This window comes from Pteropus alecto, unplaced genomic scaffold (genome assembly GCF_000325575.1).
Source record: "Pteropus alecto unplaced genomic scaffold, ASM32557v1 scaffold7, whole genome shotgun sequence".
Classification (NCBI taxonomy): Eukaryota; Metazoa; Chordata; class Mammalia; order Chiroptera; family Pteropodidae; genus Pteropus; species Pteropus alecto.
In genome coordinates this window covers 20,694,289-20,708,394 of record NW_006494614.1, presented here as the reverse complement: position 1 = coordinate 20,708,394, position 14,106 = coordinate 20,694,289, and the positions used below count along the sequence as shown (strand labels likewise).

The following is a 14,106-nucleotide window of genomic DNA, read 5'->3' as shown; positions in this document are numbered from 1 at the left end:
TAGACAGGGTAAAGGGGATCAAATATAGGGGATTAGGGGGAGGGTGAAGTGGGTAAAGGGGATCAAATATATGGTAGCTGAAGGAAACTGGACTTTGGGTGGTAAATACATAATAGTCAAATTTTAATGTACATTTGAAAATTATATAATTGTATTAACCAATATTATATAATACAAATTATATAATTATATAATACAAATTATATAATTGTATTAACCAATAAACTTAATTTAAAAAAATGTTTCAGTAATAATTTGAATCAATGGATTCAAAAATTTTTATACCATTCTTGCAAATTTTGATATTCATGTAAAATGAACTAGGAAATATTTCCTTTCTTCCTATTCTTTGAGAGATTGTGCAAGAATAGAATGATTTCCTCCCTTATCCCCAAGTTTTACCATGACTAGCTCTTTTAAACTCAGACTATCCTATTTCCCAATTGGTTTTATACCAGGAATGCACAATTGATTTATAATTTAAAAATCAATCAATATAATCTGTCACATTAACAGAATCAAGGAGAAACGTATAATCATCTCAAAAGAAACAATATGCAGCTAATAAAATTCAGCATTCATTCATCATTAAAAAAAACACCTCTCAGTAATTTAAATCTGGATGGGAATTTGATCTGAGGAAAGACTTCTAAAACACATAATTTGATAATATAAAGTAAAAAGTTTAGTTTTTTCCTTTGAAATCAGGAAGACAGGATGTCTGCTGTCCCTATTCTATTCAACATGCACTGGCTATCCTATCAAGCATAGTAAGGGACGGTAAAACTGGATTATAGCATTGGAAAGGGAGAAACAAGGCCATCATTATTACTAGATGATACAATTTGCATAGGTAGAAAATACAAAAGAAGCTGGGTGACAGGTATGCATGAGTTCAGTATATTTTTCAGTCTACTTTTCTATTGGTTTAATATTTTTATACTAAAATGTTGCAATTGTCTATGAGTAAATCTAACAAAAGATATATAAAACTTGTAGAGAAAACTCAAACTTCACTGAGATGTATTAAGGAGATCTAAATAAAGATGTGCCCCTTGTCCATGAAGTGGAAGACTCATTATTGTAAATACATCAAGTCTCCCCACATTTATCTATAGATTCAAAGTACTCTCAATAAAAATTCTAAAAAGTATTTTTGTGGAACTTGGTAAGATGATACCATAATTTTAATGAAAATACAAAGGGACAAGAATATCAAAAACACTCTTGAAGAAGGACAAAGTGGGAGAACTTGCCCTACCAGTATCAGTGGTTGCCAGGAGTTTCGGATGGGGAGGGTTGAATAACTGAAATACAGGGGATTTTTTTAGGGCAGTGAAACTATTATATAAGAATCGATACAAGATACAATGTATTTGTCAAATCCAGCAAAACTTTATAGCACAAAGAATAAACCTTAACATACACAAACTTAAAAAAAATTAGGAGGTCAAGAGATCCTAGGAAATAATGCAGGCTGTAAAAAGGGACTCTTATTACAATCTTCCTAAAAGGGATAGGGGTAAAAGGTACTGACCTAAATTACTTTGAAAATGGGGTCTGTAAAACTGAAGGTAAAAGGAGTTGTACTGTAGTTGGTAATTGTTTCCCATGGGGGGGAACTGAACAATTAAGTAAATGGGTGGCAGATGTGGGTGTCAGGTTTTTCACTGTTAAGAATGAGAGGTTACAGAGAGCAAGAAGAGAAAGAATGATCCATGTAGTAATGGATTATAATTAGAGATAGTATGAACTCCGGTATAACTAAAGATAGATACAGGTGGTTACATATAAAAATATTCATAGATATGTGTATACACTGGGGTTAGTACACATACATATATTTCCTTATTTCTTCAGCTGAGACAGTTGATACCCTAGTAATGGAACAAATACACACAGCACCCAGATCTTGGTTTCTAGTACATTCTCCAGTAAAAGGATTCAGGACTCCTTGGAAAAATGGCTGGTTTTAGGACTGATGCAGGAAATATACAAGATGAACCTGGAGCAAATGATTTGGTGCAGAAAACAAATGATTTGGTGCAGAAAACAAAAAAGCAAAGAAAAACCCCATAATTATGGGGGGTAAGTCCAAAGGACATAGGAGCCAATTGAAAGAGCTCCTAAAGGCCAAAGCTGGAATAACTGAAGCAATAAAATCAATAAAGTAGTATTGGAATATAGCCCAAGTTTAAAAAACAAATATTCATAAGTCCATATTGATATAAATTATTAAATTAATAAATGGAGAAGAGACAAATCTCCCATGTAGAATTCCAAATAATTTGTGTAAATACTCTGCTCTTAAAGAGGTGGAGCATAACTCCCCACTCCTTAGGTGTGAGCTGAGCACAGTGACCTCCTTCCAAACAGTATAGTAGGAAAAGTGGGGGAAAGACTAACAGTGGAGAAACCTGACAACTACCTCAGCCAGGTGATCAAGGTCAGCATCAACAGTGCTAAGTCATGTCCATGGCATGTACTTTTAATATGATGTGATGAAAATGGCACTTTACCTCTTTGGTCTTCCTTGCTAAAGCCCAGAACTCCAGTCTAATCATAAGAAAAACATAAGACATATGCCATATGAGGGACATTCTACAAAATACCTGACTAGCACTCCCCAAAACTGTCAAGGTCATCAAAAACAAACAAACAAAACTGAGAAACTGTTAGTCAAGAGGAGCCTAGGTAGGCAGGATGGCTAAATGTAATGTGGTACCTGGAACAGAAAAAGAGCATTAGGAAAAAACTAAGGAAATCTGGATAAAGTAAGAACTTTAGTTATTATCTCATTGATATTGGTTCATTAATTGTGACAAATGTATTCAATTAATGTAAAATGTTAATAATGGGAAAACAGGTATAAGGCACATGGGAACTCTCTGTACCACCTTTGCAATTTTTCTGTAAATATAAAACTATTCTAAAACTAAAAGTTTATTTTTTTAAAAAAAAACTACATTGAAATATCATTTCGCACTTTTTCAGATTACTGGCAAAAATTCCAAAGTTTAACGAGTTCTGTTGATAAGGCTGAGGGTAAATCAAGTACTCTCATATGTTGTTGTGGGAATGCACATTGGTGCAATTCCCTATGGAGGCAATTTTGGCATTATCTAGGAAAATTACATATAGATTTACTCCTTGACCAGCTGTAAAAATATACTGTGGAAAGGAATGGGTGCTATTTCTATACAGAGCTATGGAATGATACCACATTATCTTATTAAGTGAAAAAAGGAAAGTATACTTTTTTATCTTAAAAAAGGGGGTAGCATATATATACATACATGCAAATATATAAGTATTTACTTATTATTTTTTTTTTTTAATAAAAGGAAAACCAAAAACAAAAGAATTTCTGATCAGGGAAGGACTGAACACTGCAGGAAACATGAATGGAAGCTGTTTTTCTAAGAATACCTTTTTCTGTAGCTTTGACTTTGGAAACATGTGAATGTTTTATAAACTTATGAAACAAAATTAAATCAAAATTTAAAACCAAAAATCATAATGAAACAAACTAATTTAATTATGTTGAGGTGGGTAGCTTAACCAGCTAGAGAAATTTTCTCAACTGAGGTTAGGGTATTTTGACTGTTTTTTTACCTTTAATAAAAAAATGGCAAAGAAATCTTCAACTTGTTTTTATAAGTATACTCTTGGTAATAATAGTGGTATTATTTTGAAACAAGTAGAAAGATTTTAAAATTTTTGAAATTTTAAATTGGAAATCAAACAAATTATATTTTTAAAAATTTAACTTGTGAGACTAGGAAAATTCCTAGTAAAATGTTTAGAAAGAGGAAAGCTAAAGTAGGTGTAATAAGTGTCTCCAAACTAGTACAAGTATTTTCATTATTAATATGCCCCTCTGTTCAGTCACTCAGGTACATACACACGCACATATACAGGCAAGGTTTTGCCTCAATATAGATAGTAATCTGGAATAATGGGAGATGGAGAACAGCCACGGGTAACAGAGAGCAGAGGTCAGCTGAGCACCCATCACCAGCCTCCACTTTCACCAGCCACAGGGCCAATGAAAAACTCTCATCTCTAAGCTGATTTGTCTACCAGTCTTCCCCAAGATGGTTGGTAGAGGGCTAGCAAGAGGATGGTATGGGTCCTGTGAGGGTGGTATGGGTCCTGTGAGATTTCTTTGGGGAGCCATTCTAGAAATTGTTCAGGGAGTAAAACGCCACTTGCAGAAAGCTATGTTCTTTTTACAAAACCATGAATAATGAAATGTGTAATTCCTTCTTATGAACAACTTTTCTTGCAGAAAATGACTCCTATATATATATGCAATATAAAAAGTTACAATGTGCGTCCACAAAAACATAAGCCATCAAACTAAGCATGACTATTTCTAGGATTTGTTCAGTAATACTCATTTATAACTTGGTTCATTTGTTTTGTGGTCCCCTCCAATTTTACTGGAGTCCAACAGCAGTAAATACCAAAACTCATTATATAAGTTTATGAGAGAAAAAGAAAATAACCAGCTAATTTTTTCTGCCACTTGAGAAAACATCACCATTATTCAGTCTTATCTGTGAACTAACTCAGCTCAGTTTTTGGAACTTGACTGTTACTCAAGAACCCCACCTGAAAATCTGTCCTGACCCCTGAGGCTACGGTACACAGGTGAGAAGGAAACCTGACCACCTGTGTTCAACTGCAGCTGAGGCTGCAAAGGTCTGCTAGCTACACGGGGAGCAGCGGAAGGGGAAGATGAAGAGAAAAATGTGGCTGGGGAAGAGAGTCCAGTCTCTGATGTTCATTAATAATATATAACTGCTATAAACTGAAGTAGGGATTTTGCATATACTGTCTCATTTTTATCTTCCAGAACCTTTCAAGTAGTCTTAAATTAGCATATAGATGAGCAAACAGGTTTAGAGCAGCTTGGTAACTAGCCCAAGATCACACAGGTAGTGAGTGAGAAGAAGCCTCAGGGTTCAGATCCAGAGCAGTCTGACTCCAACGCCTTCCTTATTAAAAACAAACATAAAAGATAACGTTCTTATGTAGGTTAGCAGACATCTGAAAGCTGGGTATTTGATATTACTACTACAACTATGCCCTTTTCAACTCCATCTCTCACCAAACTCCCACCTTATAGCCTATTTAGTCCGATGGCTCTTGAAATGCCAGTTGATCTTTTAATGCCCTAGTATATATATAACATTAACAACTCTTTATGTCTTTAAATCAACCTTCATATTCAAGATACCTTGAAAATCATTTCCTTCCTTTGCATGCTTGGGTACCAGGTAAAACGGCTCCTGTCTTAGACTTCTCCTAACTTTTCTTCCAAGCCAGTTACTGATGGGCAAGCCTTCCTGGGTGCTAGGTGGCCAGTTGGCTTTTGCTTCCAATGCCAAGATTACATCCACAGATATTACTTTAGGTTTTGTAATACGAAGTGTTACAGCAGGGCTCCCTCTCTTCTTCCTCTCCATTTTGATATCTGTATCTGTTTAAACATATAAAAGAGAAAAAAGGGTTTGTCAATCTAATTTTCTTGAAAATATAGGAAAAATAATGTAACTATAATTGGAGATCTATAAATGCTAAGGTGAAATTAGCTCTAAAGTGGAAACTGACCCCTAAGGCAAAGTGTTTTACTCATTTAATCAATATTTATTAATATCTATCACGGGGGAAGGCACTGTCAAGATTCTGTCTGGTATATATGATGAAAAGCCCCTGAAGACTTTGGGGTATGGGAGTGCTTTGATTAAATTTTCATTTAAATTGATGCAAGGGATTTTGGAGGAAAGCCTGTAGAAGAGGCCAGATGAGAGGCAGCAAGGAGAAAGACGATCAAGAAGACCATAAAGGACAACACAACAGAAAAAAAAAAAACCCCACAGCAGTAGCTCAACACAAGAGGGTCGGGGTGCTTTGAGGCAGTGACCATCAAGACACAGGGAGCAACTCATATTCATTGAAACATCATTCACAATAGCCAATACACAGAAACAACCTAGGTGTCCATTGATGGATGAATGGATAAAGAAATTGTGGTATATACAGGCATATCTCGGAGATATTGTGGTTCAGTCCCAGACCACTGCAATAAAGCAAATAGTTAAATAAAGTGTATCGCATGAATTTTTTGGATTCTCACTGCATATAAGTTATATTTGCACTATACTGTGGTCTATTAAATGTGCAATAGCATCATGTCTAATAGCATCATACCTCAACTAAAAAATACTTTATTAAAAAATGCTAACTATCATCTGAGCCTGATGGAAAAATGGCACTGACAGACTTGCTCGACGCAGGGCTGCCACAATCTTGATTTGTAAAAAATGAATTATCTGTGAAGTATAATAAAGTGAATCACAATAAAATAAGGTATGCCTGCATATACAATGGTATATTATTTAGCCTTAACAATTTTATTTAGCCTTAACAATTTTAGCCTTAACAAAGAAAGAGATCCTGCCATTTGTGACAACATGGATGAACCTGGAGGAAATAAGACAGACACAGAAAGGCAAATACCAAATAATCTCACTTACATGTGAAATCTAAAAAAGTAGAATACACAGAAGCAGAGAGTAGACTGGTGGTTACCAAGGGTGGGGAGGTGGGGAAAATGAGGAGATGCTGGTCAAAAGGAACAAAGTTGCAGTTAGGTAAGTCAAGTCTAGAGATTAATGTACAGCATGATGACTGTCATTAAAACCATTATATCGAATACTGGAAGTGTGTTAAGAGAGTAGATTTCAGGTACTCTCACCACACACACACAAAGGTAACTATGTGAGATGTTATGTTAATTAGCTTGACTATGGAAATCACTTCACTATGTATATGGATATCAAAACATCATGCTTATATGATCATGAAGTACAGAAGAGTGAGGGTCTACATCTATTTGTTCACTAATAAATCCAAAACATCTAGAGCAGGGGTCCCCAAGCCACAGGCCATGGACTGGTATCAAGCTTCAGACCGTGGACTGGTACCAGTCTGTGGCCCGTTAGGAACCTGGCTGCATAGTAAGCAGCAGGCAAGCGAGCAAAGCCTCATCTGTGTTTGCAGCCGCTCCCCAGCACTAGCAGCACTGCCTCGGCTTCACCTCTGATCAGTAGGCATTAGATTCTCACAGGAGCACTGGTCCCTGGTGCCAAAAAGGTTGGGGACCGCTGGTCTAGAACATCTGTCACTTTAGACAATCGGTGAATGTTGATTAAATTAATAAATAAATGAATCTCTACTCTCTGCCTAGATGATCTTATCCATTCCTAATGTCACTTCTGTGTTCACATGCAGTCCAAATGTATCCTCTGAACTCCAAACCTATACCCAACTACATACTTGGCACATTCACTTTAACATATCATAGGAATCTCTAATTTAACATAACTCTTAATTCAGTCCCCAAAATGTGTTTCTCCTCTGTCCTTCCCATCTTGGAATATAGCACAATCAATCTACACAGGTGCTCAATCCAGAAATCTGGAGCCTTATTCAATTCAATCCTCTCTCTCACCCCTACACTTAATCTGAAAGTAAGCACTGCTACAGCTTGGATGTGTCAGCTTCTTTCCATCCCATCACCCCATCCCCACCTCCATCTTTCATCTGAACTATTATAATATTTTCCTTTCTAATCTCCTTATTTGCCTTCATATAATATCTTCTCCACAGAAGCCATAGTAAACTTTTAAAAAACAAGGCCAATCATTACTCCCTAATTAAAACCTGGCTTCTCAATGAACATGGAATAAAATCTTAATTCCTTTCCAGAATCTACAAGTCCTTGCAGAATTTGGTCCCTGACCACTTCTTCAACTTCATTTTATGTCACTCTTCCCCTTGTTCACATGAGCCTCTTTTTGTTCCTTGATCTTGCCAAACTTTCTGTCTCATGGCCTTGCTCCACCACCCCACTCTCTCCCAATCACTACCACTTCTCCCAGTTCATTCCCTTCAGAGCACTCACTGCAATTTGTGTTTACAAGCTTCAAGAGGGGATCTCCTGATTTTATTCAACCATATGTTCTTTTTTTTTTGTGAATATTCAATGGAGACCAAAATAGAACCAGTCAACATTTAGGAAGAATACCAAGAAAATGTAGTAGACTAAAATCAAGGGCAAAGAGTTGTTTCTAGGAAGCAGTAGTCAGAGCTGTGCTGCGGGGTGGTCTGAAAAGATCAGGAGAGGAAGGTACACTGGCAAGAAGTAGGTAGGTATGAATAAAACTTTAAAAATTGAAAGTCAAAAATCTTATAATGTACACCTGAAAATTATATAATTATATTAAGCAATGTTACCCTAATAAACTTAATTTAAAAATACATATAATGTACACCTGAAAATTATATAATTGTATTAACCAGTGTTACCCCAATAACCTTAATTTAAAAAATTGTTCTTTTCAAATTAAAAAAAAGTCAAAAATCTTACCTTTAATATTTTTAATTTCTCCTTTAATGATTTCCCTAAACTTCAACAGCATTTTAGAAGCTGATAAAAATTCTCCTTCTAAAAACTGTCTTAGAGGATTTCCTTTGGGATTTCTTTTGAACTTCACAAAGTAATGAGCACCACTGTCGCCATATTCTTGAAGCTCAATTCTGGGGAGACTCAGTTTGAACATAACATCAAATTCATTAGGAGCAGAAATCTAAGAAAAAGTAAAAACGGCAGTGAAATGTTTGCTTGTGAATATTCTCCAAGCAACTTCAATTTTTTTTTCTTGAAATTTCCACTAAAACTCTACATTGAAAAGCAAGATTCCTAATATTTATGTCCTCTGAAAGTAGGACCAGTGGAGCTGGGAGAGTATTATTGCTTTTAGTTTGTAGGCTCTATATTCATTTTTTTTTTTTTTAACATGAGTATGCCTTATTTTTATAATTTAAAGCAATTTTAAATATCATGTAAGCTTTTAAAATCTATATCAGTTTTACTTTGAGTTTAAAGCTTAATAAAGTTAAAAACCCTTAAGGTGCTTTTACATCACAAGATACACACTGTAGCCACCCTCCTGTCACAATGGCCTCAAAAATGTGTGTAATCACTTGAAACTAATTTAAATAAATAAATTTTTTAAAATGTGTATAGTCACTGCTGGCTAGTTGAGCAAAGGCCATCTCATTATAGCTGCTGGTCACCCAAGTGAATGTGAGATCCAAATCATGCACTAGATTAGTGTCTTTTAACCACAGCACTTATAAGAGCTTCAAAGAATCTTTTCCATTCTCAAAATAATATTAATTAAAGCAATTATAATAAATTCTTGTTTTTGCCCCATTAAAAATGCCACAAATCTTTCATTACTTAGGAGTGTGCTACCAGTACAATTATTGGACAGCTCTGTTCAACGCAGTACCTAGAAGCCAGATGTTTTATGACCTCATGAAATGGGGCTAATCCAAATTGAGATGTATTGTGCTGTGCACTGAACTGTCTTCCCCAAATTCACATACTGAATCCCTAAACCCTAATTTGACTATATGTGGAGATAGAGCTTTTAGAAGGTAAGTTAGGTTAAATGAGATCGTGATGACGTGGTCCTAATCTGATAGGACTGGTGACCTTAAGAAGATTGCATTCTCTCTGTGCACATACACCAAGGAACACAGTGAGGACATAAGGAGAAGGTGGCCATCTGCAAGCCAGGAAATGAGTCCTCAACAAAACCTAACCCTGCAGGCATGCTGATCATAGACTTCCAGCCTCTAGAACCGTGAGAAAATAAATTCCTGTTGTTTAAGCCACCCAGTCTATGGTATTTTATTATGGCAGCCTGAACGGATTAAGACATACTATAAAGGTGAAATAAAGTGACGTCAGTGGGAATGACTTAAGAATCTTTGAAAATCCACTCTTCCATAAAAGCAACAAAAAACATGGGCAGAAATAGTCAAATTCAACTCTTTTAGAATTCTGTAGATTAACTAAAGGCTTTCAACAATCCAAGGATTTATTCAAGAAAAATGGCTGAATCCCAGTAAGAACAGTGAGCCTTGTGTCATTCTAAATTGTCCTATTCCCATACCCAGGAACATAGAAAGTTCTCTCACCCTCACTCTCTATCAGAAATCTTCCACCAACAGTAGCCACTATTCTGACTTCTAACACCAGAGATTAGGTTTGCCTGTTTGGGAACATCGCATAAATTGAATCATAATACATACTCTTTTATATCTGATTTCTTTCATTCAGCATTATAGTTGTGATTCATCCATATTGTTATGTGTATCTGTAGTTTGTTCTTTTTCATTCTATTTAGTATTACACTGAATTAGTAGAATATATCGGAATATATTTATTTATTCTATTGTTGGGTATTAGAGTTGGTTTCAATTTCTAGCTATTACAAATAGTTCTGAGTTTAACTATTACAAAGCTGTTCTGAGTAGTTCTACATATGCCTTTCTATTGTATATATGCCTAGGAGTGGAAATGCTGGACCACAGCGTAAGCATATCTTTTTTTTTCCTATTTCTTAAGTTTTTCTGATGTCTAATAACAGTTTGCTATTATTTATACTTTTATGTGCTTTTGATCAGATACAAATTTTAGTAGGGAAATAAGCAACATTCCTAAAAATGAATTATAAAGAACTGTGTTTTAGAATACTAAAAGGATTTTACGTGCTTGCTTTGGCAGCACATGTACTAGAATACTAAAAGGATTTTAAATATTTCAATTCAGTAAAGTTAACATTTTTCCTTAATTGAAATAATGCAAAAACAAGTGTAGACACATTCATGGCTTGGGGGAAAAGTCTTCATGCCCCCAAAGTCATGTTCCTTAGCAGTTACTGTTAGGATCTGCTTCCACTAGCCCTGCAGGGTAGGCACCATTTTGTCTTCTTCAGAAGGTTCATCAAGACATTGGTTACTGTTAATGTCTCAAGGTGAGTATCTCGGCATCATATTCCCATAACTGATTTTCTCTCATTCGGTGGTATTTTAACATGACAATAGGTCCATTGAGTCTGATTTCCTCCCATACCATGACAGTTGAATATGCCCACTTTTTCATTTTCCTTGCAGCCCATGTTGTCTAAACATTGATTGGTTTCAACATTTCTTATCTCACCAAGCGAGTAATAACATTTTGGGATCTGAGAGTCTGGAGAGATGTTTTCAAGGTACCAAGAAAAGGGCTTACACTTCAGATTTTCTCTTAGTGTCTTTCTGACTGACACATCTCCATAATCCACTTTGACAACACTTCCTCAGCAGCAGTCCACATAAGAATTTTTCCCAACTAGCCTATCTTTTCTTAGCTTCTAGGACACTACACTCTTTTTTTTTTTTTTTCCTGTCTCAACAGTCATCCTAGATTCTCTTTGGTGCCTCTTCTTTTGCTGACCTTCTAAAATGTGCATATCTTTAACTTTAGAAAAAAACTGTTTAATTTCTAAAGAGGTAATACCAATTTATCCTCCCATCATCGATGTAAGGAAGTTTCAGTTGCTCCGCATCGTCAACACTTGGGATTGTCAAGTCTTAAAATTTTAGCCATTTTAAAATTACATTTTCCTGATGATTAACAATATTGAAAACCTTTCATGTGTTTATTGCTATTTGGATTGCATAGTAAGTGTCTGTTCAAGTCTTTTGCCCAGTTTTAAATTGGTTTGTCTCTCTTTCTTATTGATGTGTACTAGTCCTTTGTCAAATATATGTGGTGGAAAGTATTTTCTCCCAGTCTATGCCTTGCATTTTCATTCTCTCAATGGTATCTTTTGATGACGTTCTTAATTCTTACGCAGTCTAATTTATGTATCTTTTATGGTTAGCAGTCCTATTGTCCCATTTAAGAAATATTTGTACGTCTCAAAGTTATGACAATATTCTTCTGTTTTCTCCTAGAAGCTTTATTGTTTTACCTTTAGGCCTATGATATATCTTCAATTAATTTTTGTGTATGACGTATGGTAGGTGTCAAGGTCCATGTGTTTCCCATATGAATATCCAACGGACCTAGCACCAATTGCAGAAAAGACTATTCTTTCCCTCACTGAATTATATTACTGCATATATTGCATATTGTATTGAACTGTAAATGCAGGTCTCTTTCTGAATTAACTTTCTTTCTTTTCTTTCTTTCCTTTCTTCATTCCTTCCCTTCCTCCCTCCCTCCCTTCCTTCCATTCTTTCTTTCTTTTAGGCGAGGCAACCCTTGGTTGACCTCACAGATTGCAAGGACCTTGTCAGTTTACAATCCCTTATTTTTTACACCTACAGCACTTGGTCTTCCTAGGTGGTCTCCCATCCAAGTACTAACCAGGCCCGACCCTGCTTAGCTTCCGAGATCAGATGGGATCAGGCTTGTTCAAGGTGGCATGGCCGTAGACTTTCTATTCAATTGGCCTATTTGTCTATCATTGCACCAATAACACCTCCTTAATTAAGATAGCTTTATAGTAAGTCTTGCTCTTTAGTAGGGTAAATTCTCCAACATTTTTTTCCTTTAGAACTATCTTGGCTATTCTAGGTCCTTTGCATTCTCATATACATAAACCTTATAATCAACTTTTCATTTTAAACAAACTATTGATGGTATTTTGATGGAGATTACGCCGAATCTATAGATCAGTCTGAAGAAGACTGAATATAAAAAACTATCCATTTAGTCTCTCTTCAAATTTACTCAGCAATTTTTTTGAAGTTTTGACCATCTTTAACAAGATTTATTACTAAATATTTGATGTTTTTGATGCTATTATAAATGATATTTTTAATTTCATTTTCACTTCTTTCTTTGCTAGCATATGGAAACATTATTTTTGTTTACTGACTTTATATCCAGCAACCTTGATAAATTCACTTTTTTCTAATAGTTTGTATGAAAATTTAATTGTCATATACATATAGTAACAGTTTTATTACCTCTTTTCCCATCTTATGCATTTTATTTCTTTTTCTTGCCTTGTTGCATTGACTGTATATGTTCCTTTGCCTTATCTTTTTTGTTCAACATTATGTTTGTAAGATTCATTTATGCTGCTACATGTTGCTGTAGTTTGTTCCTTTACTTTATGGTTAATGTGTCATTGGCTAAAACCACTGCAATTGGTTTCTATGTAACCTTTTCACTTGGTCTTAACTGTAGAATCAGTATATTACATTAACATCTAGGAGAAAAAAAACATGGACTGGCAATTCTACATAGAATTTCTATAAAAAATTTTCCAAATTTTTATCTAGAACTTGATAATATTACAATAAAATATACATATAAATGAGAAATGTCTCATTATGGAACCATGTAAATAAATTACTGAGAAGTATATTTTGTCTATCCTTTTACCAGTTGTGGGGAGTCACTTCTGGACATGTGAAATCCTATAACAAGGAACAAGGATATTTGTGTACTTGGCAACAATGTAAGAAGTTGAGATTGTAAAGGCTGGGAAAAACTGGGAGGTAACTGTTCACATAGCAGTCACTGCACATTCCTTGCAACAGTTTAGCAGAGAGTTCTGAGTTGTGAGAATCTCATTGTTCTACTAGATAAGTAATCTGGCTAACCTTGGTTCTTGACTACTGTCTTTCTTATTGTAATGTTATAAATAGTGTGTTCTAAATAAACTCGGGGACACAGACACAGCTTGATTCTGTGATCCCTCCTGCAATTCTGTCCGTCTTCTTTCTTTTCCTCAGTCCATGCTCCCCCTATCAGGTACCCTCGATTACTTTGTCGGCTGGCTCCGACAAGTGGCGCCCGAACAGGGACCCGAACACGGGGAATAACAGCTAGGACGTGCCGCAGAGTAAGGCGTGTGCACGCGGAATCTGGGGACCTAAGAGTCCTGTAGGCGGCCAACCGTAAGTACGCAGGAGCATTGTAATATAGAAACTGAAACAGAAACTTAAAGAAGTAAAAATGGTCCAAGGAAATAGCCGGCTGCTTTTTGTACATATTTATGAGAAGGTTTATAGAACAATCAAAGGATGTGGAATTGTTCTTGGCTACTCTTATTAAAAAAAAAAAAACACACAAAGATTTTTCCATCATGGGGAAAATACCAAATATTTCTACAGGAACAGTTGGGTCAGAATGACATTATTCTACTTCAGTGAATTGTCATCTTTTGGGAACATTCAGAA

The 14,106-nt window shown here is 35.5% G+C and overlaps 1 protein-coding gene and 1 non-coding gene across 3 annotated transcripts in view; both read right to left on the bottom strand.

Moving 5' to 3' along the window:
- The window catches only part of CGAS (cyclic GMP-AMP synthase), a 49,539-nt gene that overhangs the window by 30,465 nt on the left and 4,968 nt on the right, over nucleotides 1-14,106 (bottom strand). For both annotated transcript variants that reach the window (XM_025042876.1, XM_006926383.3), the window contains exons 2-3: nucleotides 8,441-8,660; nucleotides 5,246-5,488 (exon numbers count right to left, since the gene is read on the bottom strand). In XM_025042876.1, coding sequence (XP_024898644.1) covers nucleotides 5,246-5,488; nucleotides 8,441-8,660 — 463 coding nt within the window. The remainder of the gene's footprint in view (nucleotides 1-5,245; nucleotides 5,489-8,440; nucleotides 8,661-14,106) is intronic.
- LOC112474951 lies at nucleotides 12,232-12,350 on the bottom strand. The gene has a single exon (XR_003044556.1). It is a non-coding gene; the product is annotated as a 5S ribosomal RNA (ribosomal RNA).